The 11,768-nt window shown below is 55.9% G+C and overlaps 1 protein-coding gene across 1 annotated transcript; it reads left to right on the top strand.

Annotated features, from left to right (window-relative positions):
• Positions 1-10,850: 10,850 nt before the first annotated feature.
• On the top strand, positions 10,851-11,265 carry NGA_2071820 (uncharacterized protein; the record flags this gene model as incomplete). Its single annotated transcript, XM_005855249.1, has 1 exon — positions 10,851-11,265. A coding segment is annotated over exon 1 (374 nt), but the record flags the coding sequence as incomplete, so codon positions are not given.
• Positions 11,266-11,768: the final 503 nt, after the last annotated feature.

Below are 11,768 nucleotides of genomic sequence, written 5' to 3'. Positions count from 1 at the left end.
CTTTACCTTGTTTTTGTGGGACCCTCTGGGAGAGGAGGGGGGGAAAAAGCCCCTGGCCCGGATGACAGGGCACCAGCAGGCCGTGAACCACATCTCCTTCTCCCCGGATGGGCGGTATGTGGCCAGCGCCTCCTTCGACAAGAAGGTCAAGACCTGGGACGGACGGACGGGACGCTTCCTCTCCACGCTGGTGGGCCACGTGGGCGCCGTGTACATGGTGGCTTGGTCCCCCGACAGCCGTTTGTTGGTGAGTGCCAGCAAGGACAGCACCTTGAAGCTGTGGGACGTGGCCAAGGGCGCCAAGGCGAAGGAGACGCTCCCGGGGCACATGGACGAGGTTTATGCCCTTGACTGGGCACCCAACGGTGCGAGCGTGGCCTCGGGGAGCAAGGACCGGACCATCAAAATATGGCGGGCGTAAGAGGGGTCATGGGGGGCGGGAGGGTTTGTGATGGGGAGAGGGAGGCAGTCCGCCCACGGGGCCGGACAGGAAGGCTTGTATTTCAGGAGGGGTCCCTGGTCTTTCGTGACGGAGGGATCAAAGTACATGTACGGATAGAAAGATATGGGCCCGGTCAAATGTTCCTGTGTCGGTAATGTATGGTGCCTGACCTCTAGGGCTGGCATTCGGGCCAACTGCCAACTAATCTACACCCGCACAAAATTAACACAATTTTGCAAAGTAAGCCCTCAAACTCGCTCAGTCGTTTGTTGCGTCAATGTCTTCAAGGGGTCTTCCAAGAGGGGGGCCCTTCCACAAGGCTGCCCTATACTAGAACCCCTCGATCACCCTCTCCAAGGCGCCCCGCCCCTCCCTATTTGTAGGGGACGAGTTGTATCCTCCGATCGCCCCACCGCTCAAACTGACGCTCCCGGATGGCGCGTTGTGCCTCGTCTGCTGTGGTGAAGCACATCACAAAGCTGGAGGAGCCCGTGCGTGCGCTTCCCGTCTTTCTCTCCCAGGCGCTCAGACTCGCCTGCGGCTTGATCGACCCCACTTGCCGTATACTCTTCGGGTCCACTTGGAAATCGCGAAAGAAATAGGCGACCTCGTCAACTCCCATATTTGGAGGGACGTGCTGCAATTGAATGCAGCGATCATCCAACCCCTGCTGCGATGCCAGCTCCAGCCCGGCGGCTCCATCCTCCTTCAGTGTCTCCACTTTCATCCACCCGCCTCCCGCGTGTATTCGCTTAAATTGCAGCAGACGCTCTGCGTCCTCGCGAGACGAAAGCTCAACCAGCCAAGAACTGCTCGGAAATATGCCTTTGAATAGGATGGGGTCGACTCTGCGGGCTTCTCGGCCCTCCAACGCCGTCTGGACGGCTGCTTTCGTGTCCTCCCTATTCGCCATGCGAGAATTTGTCGTCACTTTCACGACATTCCTCATCTCGAAGACACTCTCAGATTTTCTGGAAGTGCCTGAGGAGGACAAGGGTGCCAGTGGTGGTGTGCCCGTGGCGCGCATGCGATGGAGTAGGAGAGAGGAGGGGAGGTTGGAGGGGGAGCTGCCCACGGCCCCACTGAGAGTGCCACCACTCCTCCTGCGCACCAAATTTTGCAGCATCATTCGACTGCTTCTACCCAAATGTAAGGAAGCGGGCATGGCGTGCGAGAGATCTGTGCATGGTGCGGCGGGTATGGCAACGTTAGATACTGGCCAATCGTGAAAGGAGGGGTCGACGGTCAGAGTGAAGAGGAGGGCGCGAAAAACAAATAACCCGCAGCAAGCAATTCCATAGAGTACAACGCGCATACGAGATGGTCGCTTCTGCTTGCTGCAAAGCAGGCTTGACAACGTCTATCGTACGATTGGAGTCACTGTATTATTGCCTTTTACATATTTACGAGGTTGGTTTTGCCTGCGTATAAACGAATGCCGCAGGAACGCAGCGAGCATCAAATCGCCCAGTGCCCCCTTTGGCACTTCGACATGCATTTTACGGAAAGAACCACAATTTTCACGTCTTTCAATGGTACCTTGCATCCACGAACAGGAAGGGGAGGGGTACGATTGCTTAAGAAGCATTTCACAATGCTGTCCGCCTCGCACCCTGCCCCTACAGGCACGACTGAGGGTAGGAGGGCGGACGCGAGAGGCTCCTTTCGTGCTAGTTGGAATAATACTACTCGCAGCTCTGGTATTTTTGACACCGCAAAGGGCCCTGTCTCAGCTCTGAGGAAATGCAATGACAGAAGCAGCGGCAAAGCTCCTACCTCTTCGAGTGCCACGCTCTTAACTTACCGGGACGCTGAGGCGTGCTTTGATATCGAAAGGCAGGCTTTGCTCAAGGACATGGCTACATTGCAGAAAATGCTTCAGCAAAAAGACGCGGAGTGTGCCCGCAAAGTTGCTCGGGCGACAGAGACAGAGCAAGCCTTACGATCTCAAGCACAATTGTACAAAAGGAGGCTGGAGACCGCTCTGGCAGGAAAAACGGCCCTCGAAACAGCTCGACAACGGCAACAGCACCACACCGACTTCCACGGCGGGAAGCACGATGGTGCGCCCACAGTCTCTATGCGGAAAAGAATGCAGACGCTGGAGGAGGAGAAGGCGGCGCTCAACGCCCAAGTGAGAAGTCTGGAGGAGAAATGCCTGCAATTGGAGCGGGAGAAAGCGACCGCGTGGGAGACCGGGGCCGAGGCCGAGCGAGAGGCGAAGGCCGGGAGACTGGACCGCGCGGAGGAGGAACTGGAGGCATGCAGGGCGAGGGAAAAGGAGCTGGTGCAATGGGTACAGACCTCGGGCGCAGAGCGAGCCACCATGATGGCCTTGCTCCGGAATGGGAGTCGGCAATGTCGTGCCGTGCTGGCCGCGGCGGGGTCCTGCGGGGCTCCGAATGGGAGCGAGGCACGTAAGGCGGGCACGGGCTTGACCTCGATTGCGCAGCGACGGGTGCATCTGGACAAGGTGAAGCGGCTTCAGCAGGAATTTCAGGACATGTTGGGTCGACTCGACACAGAAGCCCCCCCCCCCCCGGGGCCGTGCGCTCGCCCACGCGTGGCTGCGCCTCCACTTCCCCCCGGAGGCCCACGCAGCCACCACGGCGGGAGTGGCATGCCACCGTGCCGCTCCCTGGGGAGGGGAAGCGGAGGGAGGAGAGGTGCCAGGGCGGGCGGGGGATGGAGGAGTTGCAGGGCAAGTACGAGGCCTCCCAGGCCCTGGTCGCGTCGCTGAAACTGGAGCTCGCCCGGGCCCAAAGCCCCGGCAAAGGGAAAACGCCCGTGGAGCACGGGCAGGAGACGGGCGCTGGGTTCCCCTCCGAGGCAGATTTGTTGAGGCGGGACAACCAGCTGATGCGCGACCGCTTGGAGAGCGCGCTCGCCCAGTTCCTGGGACGGGCACCGCGCCGGGGGGGAGGGCACCGTCTGCCTTTGATGGAGGAGGTGGAGAAGCTTCTGACCCAAGCAGCCAGTCAGTTCTATGCCCTGGCCTCGCGGCTGCAGGAAAAGGAGGGGGAGAACGCTGCGGTCGAGGCGGGCGGGGGAGGAGGGGCAGAGGAGGCAGGAGAGGGAGGAAGGGAAGGAGGGGAGACGACACCGGTCGTGCACGCCTTTGGCCGGGAGCTTGGGCACCTCCGTCGGCTTTTATCGGCGGTGGAGCACCTAACCCTCCATCTGGAGGAGGAGCGGGAATGCATGGCATTCTTCTTCGAGGACGTTTTTGGCGCCAAGGGCCGCTTGGACCCTCGGGACCGGCGAGGGGAGGACGTGGAGGTCACGTTCTCGCTCCCCGCGCTTCAGAGCATGCTGGTCGCCTGTCGAGAGGAAGTGGAGACATGGAAAAGACGCTCATCTCCCCTCCACAGGCCTCCGAGTAAGCGGGAGCGTCAGGCTCAGGAACACCTGAGAGTCCTACGGAGGGCGATGGAGGCCACCCTTCCGCCTTCCGACCCTCCCCTCGCTACCGAAGCCCTGGCTGCGGCTTTCCAGGAGAAATGGACGCTCATGGTCCGAGCGGTGGACGAGGGGGAAGCTTTGGCGCAGGATAACGCCGAAATGGCGGCAGCCCTGGAGGAAAGGCAGGAAAGCGCATTCGCGCGGTTGCAGCAGGTGGAGAAGGACTGGGCGGCCCGGGTCGCGAAGACAAAGGAGGAATTGGACATTTTGCGGGAAGCTGTGGTGGTGATGCTGGTAGAGTTGGGGGTGGAACGCCCGACATCGTCCACGTCCTCGTCCTCGAAGGCGTCCGCCTCCTCTTTCCTGTCTTCCTCCATCGCGGGTAAATCGAACTCACACCTGGCCCGCTCCCTGGTCGAGTCTTTGTCCGCGTGCAAGACGCGCTTGCTCCTGGAGGTCACGAAATCGACCGAGGAGGAGGCGAAGGAGGGCGGGGCCGAGGTCCAGGGGGCGATGCTGCGGGGACGGGGAAGGGACGTTGGAATGGAGGCGGGGAATACCGGGGGTGCGACAGGCTCGGAGGGCTCCAGCTTGAGTCTTGTGCAGTTACTGGAAAAGTTCTATGGGGCCGTCCATGCTGCACACCGGCACAAGCATGGTCTGCAAATGCGCTTGGAGGCGTCTGAAGGAGAAAAGGAAGCGGAGGTGGGAGCACTGAAAGGGCGTCTGAAGGGATTGCTGCGATTGGAAGAAGCTGTGCAGGGTGTGCTCAACGAGGTGTTTCACCACCCCGTACTCGGGCAGTTTGTACCCGCTGGCACCAACTCGAGCCAGAGAAATGGGGGACGTTGCGTCTCCCCCAAAACGAGAGAGGATGCACAGGACATGGGCTTGCGCCTACAGCAATTAGTCACCGCCTTAGGGAGGGAGCTAGACCGACGGGAAAGCGACCTTGAGGGGGTATGGCGGGAGGCAGAGTCAATTCAAAGGAAATACGAGGCTGCTTTAGAGCAGTCAGAGAGTGAGCTCGGTGTTTTGCGAAAGGTGTCACAAACGTATGAGGAGGCTTTGGTCGGAGCGTTCGGGTCGGGGGTGGAAGAGGAGGGAGAAGAAGAGGGCGGACAGGCACTGGAAGGAGACGATGGTCAGAGAAAGAAGAAGCAGAGGAAGCAGAAGAAGCCGAGTTTGACGGGGAATGTGCGCGGTCGTACAGGTGCAGTTGAGGCTGCCGCACAAAGCATCGAGCTTGCTGGGCGTGTGCGGGAGTTTGTACAAAAATTACGCCGAGAACAGGAAAAAGCAATGCAAAAATGCTGCGAGACTGAAGAAGTGCGGGTAGTAGAAAGGACAGAGTTGTCGGAAGAGTCAATGCGCTGGAAAGGAAAGGCAGCTCTGTACCTCCGATTGTTAACTTCTTTGGAGGACGCAGCGCGCAGCCTGGTGGTGGACGGTGTCAAGAAACGGGTGAAAATGAGCTCGCCCGGTGGGACGAAGAAAAGCAAAGCTTTGAGGACACGAAACAGGGAGGGCGCAACGGAGGACCACCTGGGTACAAGCAAACACCAGGATTGGCCAACTCCTATTCTGAGTTTGGACACAGCGTTGGAGCTGGAACAGTCTCGGGGAGCGGGTTCCATCGAGCTCCTCTGCGGCCAGCTTTTGCAATACAGCCACCAGGCGAGCAGATTCTACGGCGACGCAAACGGGAAGGCGGAGCGCCTTCACGAGTCTTTGGTCGAGAAGGAACATGAGAGTCAGGGTTTGCGGAAGGCGCTGCATGCGAAATCGATGGCACTCGCTGACCTGAAGGAGAAAGCCAGGGCGTCGTTCGAAGAGGTCGTTCGGCTGAAGCGAAAAATTACCATGCAGGAAGCTGACGTCTCCTCCCTCGTGTCAAGCATCAGTCGTGTGTCCGAGAAGCTCACTCATCGGCGGTCAGTCTCCGGGCCCCCCGGCTCCATCCCAATGACCGGGCATGTCTGCTTTGAAGACAGTGTTGGCGATCAAGTCGATGGGAGCCGCCACCAGACTCGCTCTCAAACTGCACGAGCTTCTCAGATGGAAGACCAAACACAAAGTCTTGTGGGTAAATACCAAGAGGAGTTAGAGCGTATGCAGGCCCTAGGGGAGGAGCAAGCGAAGACCATCGAGGCACTTGTTGCTCGGAACGCCTTGCTGGAGGAGGAAGGGCGGGAGGGATGGCCAGATGAGCTGGAGCATGTCAAGGCGGCCAAGGAGGTAGTAGAGCAACAGCTCCAAACTTTGCGGCGGGGCTTGGCGGCCCGGGAAAAGGAATGGGCGGCAACACTGAGCGCGGTAAATAAAGAGCGAGAGCGATTGCAACGGAAGTGTGGGAAGCAGCAGCAGGCCATGCAGGTCTTGACGGAGCAGGTGGACCATGGCCGCATAGACGCGGAGACTGAGATCCTTCAGGTGAAGACATTGCACGAGACGAGATGAATATGCAAAAATGTAACATGTGTGTGCTTATGAGGTTGTTAACAGCCATGGACGACGACAAATTGTCGGAAAAAGTAACTTTGTGCATGCGAAGGGAGTATATGTTATGTGGCTATTTCTTTAATCGCATATGCCTCCTTCGTCAAAGACCCTGCCAACGCTTCGGCTGGCCTAGCTTCGTTTCAAAAAACTACTTTCGAGGAAACCATGTGACGCCTTCCTCTCGACGACACTTATGGATTACATCAATTGTATAGACAAACAACAAGCGACTGTCTACTCGACAGAACCGCACCGCGTCCGTGTCCGAAGATCAGGCAAAGGAGGTTGATGCCCACAACCTCTACTTTCGCGCAGAATACAGAGTGCTTTATGATTCATATGAACTCCTCGCATGCTCTTTCCGTCACGGAAAGGACTCCAGGACTCCTATATAGGAGCCTGACTTACGTCACAGTAGTAGGATTGGGGCAGGTCCGGCCTTCCCTCCTCGCTGGCAAAGTAGCACCGGCTATCCAGATCTCCCACCGCGAGTGAGGTCCAGCAAATATAGCTGCAAATGTGGGAAGCAATGACCCGCTTTGTGGACGGAATGATGCGTCGGACGTTGGCGATGTCATTCCAAGTCTTGGGGTTGGGCATGTCCTCTGGGTAGAAGGGCACTTGATTGTGCGGACGCACGTACTTGTAGGTCTTTCCAAACGGACCCGTCGCCAACACATCGCAGCCAGGGTAGGGCTCGCAGGTGTACTGCGCGGTGATGTCCCCTGCCGTGTACATATTGGGATTCGGAGAGCTCCCATGGCCAAGGAAGATCAGGTGCCGACTGTTGACTGTCCTTCGGTAGATGTCCGCAAAGTCCGTGTCCCCGGTGTTCGGGCCCCCGAAGCCGATCACGTCAACGCGAGGCTTGTGCTGCAAGCTGTTCTCCAGGCGCAGGCCGATCATGTTCGCGATGCCTGCCCCCAAACTGTGGCCCGTGACGAGGACATGCGCGGGCTGCCGGCTTTCGACCTCCTCCTCGAGGCCCTTGTAGAAATCGACAAATACAGAGTACATGCCTTCGTGCGTGCGACCCGGGAACAGGCCGTCCTCGTCGTCCGCCCACCGGTACTGGAAGTCTTTGCACCACTCCTCTGTCCATATTGTACCTCGGATCACGATCATCATCCGATCCCCTTTCATCATCGAGACAGCAATGGGGGACTGACGGTGCGGAATATTCTTCCAGTTTATATTCGTTGGTTTGAGGTAGTCCACCATGTACCATCTCTCCCGATCCCAGTCCTCCACGAGTTTCGGCAAGATGGATTGCATGTCGCTCCGTTCGTACTCAAAGGCAATCGAGTACATGAGGAGGATCAAGCGGTAGCAGTAATAGTAGGTGGGGCGTTCTGCGTGGATAGTCTCTCGGCCGACCTGGCGCGGGGGGTCCGGCCGATGGTCTCTCAGGATTTGGGGCAGGAGGCCGTCAGGGTTCATCGGCCGCGTGGTGCTCGCGGTCTTGCTAAAATCCACCCAGAAAGCCGTCAAGACTATAAATAAATATGTATGAGTTGTACGAAATCAGGGGAAAATGTAAATGATCAGGAAGAACAGAGCAATGGCCCTAAAATGTACAATTGGAATCTGGAAAAAATCGAGGGGAAGGGACTTACCGTCCTTGTTCAATCGTATAAAATTGCATCCGAAGCTCGCCACTTTATTCAAGTTGTCAAACACAGGGCAGCCCGGAAACCACGGATCATAATTATTTGGTGTGGTATCACTCTCATTGTACACCATATACGGCTCAAGAAGGCGGTAGCCCCAATCCCCGGCTAATGCCTCGTCTGTATAATGTTTCGACGAGTGAGACGTACGGGTATAACCCAAGAATGTTTTCGGTCGACTCAATACCAACTCCAGCTCTTTTCAACATCAGACCTACCGAGTTTCAGCTCCCGCACATGTCCATCTGGCGTAAATTCTGTGCGTCGGGGAGTGGAGAGAGGTGAAAAATAGCGATTGGTCAACGTGCAAAGCGATTTCATTCGAGCGGAATGAGACCAAGGACAACAGCAGTCCACAAATAAGAGCCGCCATAAAGTGTTGTATCTAAGTACCTGCTTCAAAGGGACGGTGCATGTCATGTAACGCTTTCGTGCCGGCAAGAGCACTGACTATAAGTGTTGCCCATGTCCGCAACTGCCTCCCGTTTGACCGCTGTCCAAGCGTCATGACCTGCAAGACCTCCTTCCAAAACTACCAAAGCAAATCCCAAACAAGACTAAGCGGCCCCCTCGTTCTTATGGTGAACGATAAGGTATCTCTTGCCGCAGGGATGCCTGTCGTATGATGTACAAGTTGCTTTAAAAATTGAGAAGACGGGCGAGCGGATTAAGCGAGACATGGCTGCCAGTTTTGTCTGGCGACGTCTGCCCACGAAGAAAAATGCCTAAAAATACAACTTCATTTCAATCGTAGCCCTCTATTCTCCAATTTCAATGCAGAGAGACATAAACTATATCGTTGTGCTTTATTTTATCTACGTGACAGAAGACATAAAACGGGGATGAAGTAGTCAGATGAGGTACTACTTAAAATTGATGTATTAATGCTGCCGGGCGGGCTAGCGCGACCAAGCGCACGCAAAAACCACCCACGACTGGCAAGGACGGCGTCTGTCTTCCCTTTGCACGTGTCGATTGCATTTTTCACGTGCAAGCGGTCATGGGCTACAGGGTTGCGTGTGGCTCTGACACCCACTCGAGCGAAACCCAGGGAGCGGTCACCACCATCATAGGCTTTGACTTCTGACCCCCTCGGACTCGTCTCTCATTGCCATCATTCATGGATCCATGGGCAGGGAAGTCACACTTTGGCAGTAGATTTGTCAATGGACAAGTTGCCATGCAACGCCAACTTTCGTAAATGCATTCTTTACATCAATACTGAAAGGACTACAAAAAGGCTAATTCTTTCGAGGAGCAAATCCGCGATATTGAGGAAAAGAAATGGTTTCGCAGTAACACAATCTTACACGTATGTAAAAAGCAGTGAAATTGTTGTTGCCCATTTTTCTTCCCACCACTTATTCTAGCTTAGTAAGCATTTTTGCCTTTTGAAGCTGATGGCTCAGGTCGGCACCTTTTTTGGCCCTGCTTCTAATCCTTCGCGCGAGGCGGCCGCGCCTCCTAGTTTTCCCTGAAGCGACTTCCTCACTTTTCTCGAGTGGATCAATGTAGCCGCGAGGTAGAACTGAGAATGCCGTTTCGCCAAGAGCTCCAGTATTTCCGGCCACCACTGGAACCAGGGCCGCTGCTGCCACCTTCACCGGCCTTTCGCTTATCTTCCCCTTCCTCCTTATGGGCTTGGGCGGGCCTGCGCCTATGTCCTTTGGAGGCCCAACCTCCATGCCGACTCCCACCCGCTGCGGTGATGATGCTGCTGTGTTGTTACTTCTTCCCTAGCGGTTTTGTTTGTCTTCGCCGACTGATGGCGCCCGGCAGGCGCGGCTACTGAGCTTCTTCCTTTTTGCCGGATCCCGCCTAAGCGTCCGCCACTTCGTTGGAGTTTCCGATCCTCTCCACTGCAATTTTTGAAATGAGGCCGTCTTGTCGCCATCATAACGTGGTCACGAGGGGTATGCGAACGCATTCTGCCGCCGAGGTTCCGAGGGCTCCGACGGGATGCGCCATCGTGGTAAGAAATTCCTCCAACCTGTGACATGCGTTACTATTCTTCACCACGAGTAGATATCCTCCATCGATGGGAATATAAATGTGCTAAAATCCTCGCTCAGACATTACCGGCAACGTACGAATTTCACCTTTAGGCTGGCCTGATGCCGGGGCGAGGTGGAGGGGAGGCTGTGCTCGTGAACGATGACAGGTCCCGGTCCTTCGTGACGGTCCCTGTCGAGGCCGAAAGGGTAGGGCGGCTGGGAGAGAGCGTGGACGAGGTCCTGGTCAAATACCGGCGGCCCCCCTACTGTCGCGGGCCTTCCCACATCTCCATGGCCTCTGTGGGGGGAGACGTAACAGAGCGAAAAAATGCGAAAGTTGTCAAAACCTGTACATTGTCTCGAGATAAATATTTGATATCATTTGTACGCTGTAGACGGATAATTACTTTTTCTTCGTTAATTGTTTTCAAAATTATTTGTATTGAATAGTAAAGGAGGCATGGGGGGGAGGTTTACTTCCTGCGGCCGAAGGCGCTGACAATTGTAGGCCATGCGATATTACCGAAGCACAAAATTGCATTACGTGCGGCCAGCATCATCATATCTTTGCGATTTTTATCATATGAGCCATAGACGGGTTGGTTGTGTTTCGGGACTGCAGGGTGAGACATTGCTACCATTTTGGGCCCATTCCAAGACTCCCGCTCGCTCCCGGCGAGAAAAGTCAGACACAACAAGAACAGGAAGGCAAGTAAGCACGGGATAAGTGGGCGATAAAGTGTGCAACTGTTTGCATGGCAAACAGGGTCAAGGTGCTAAGTATGCTGCTTTGTACCGTGAATAGGAAGTGAACCGCTTACAAAAAGTCTCACATTGCCCCAACCAGGCATAGCTAAAAGTATCTGATCCCCGCATAGAATATGACGCCCAACTCGGCCTTCCAAAACTTACGCGACACGGCAACCGACATCTTGAGCGCTCAGAAGGACATGCAGGCATCAGAGAGGACCAGCATCGTCCGTGTCGACCACGAGGCAGTGGGAAGATTAGCGGCTCAATTTTCCTTGAGTGAGATCCGTGACAAAGTTGCACGAGTTGGGCTGCCGCTAAAATTTCCAAGACCTTTGGATGAATTAAATTTTCATGCCCTGTTATCATTGTTAAGCTTTGGGAGGGCGTATGAGGGCGATTTCATTAGTCAATCGGGCCTTCTGAGAGAATCGGCGCGGGATACGGTACTCTTCGGCTTGATCGGTTTGCATTTAAGCAAGACAGATCTACGGGCTGGCTTTCTCATGATAGTCACCCGCTCGGACGTGGCGAGTTACTTCGGAATCGAACCCATGGAAAATGTGCCCCATGATAGCATGCCTGCCATTCGTGTCGAGCGTCCAGGTCCTTTAAGTCGATTAGTCGACGAGCTGGTCACGTCTATGAACACTGTGGGCGCACGACTGAAGGAACTCGGTGAGCCGGACCTCGCGCACTTCATCTTGGCTGCCATGCGGGGGGAGGAAGTCCCGACGGTGGCCAGACTGGTGACCGCGTTGGATGCTGCTTTTCCCTTTACCTTCGGTGCGCCTTTGCCGTGTCCTGGGTCCAGGACTGAGACGGGGTTTCATTGCTGCAAGAAGTCTTTGATGCTGGCAGGAGAGCTTTACCATCGCCTGCGACACAGCTTTGCTGAATTCGACTTCCAAGATTTCTCACGGGCACCGGGCTATGCGACCCCCGCCCTCATCACGTTCTTGGTCTCTCGAGGTGTCCTCTGCCCCATGGAGGACGACGGGGGGGATG

Source organism: Nannochloropsis gaditana, assembly GCF_000240725.1.
Source record: "Nannochloropsis gaditana CCMP526 unplaced genomic scaffold scaffold248, whole genome shotgun sequence".
Lineage (NCBI taxonomy): Eukaryota > Eustigmatophyceae > Eustigmatales > Monodopsidaceae > Microchloropsis > Microchloropsis gaditana.
Note: the sequence above shows the minus strand (reverse complement) of the source record. Positions and strands in the feature narration are given on the sequence as shown.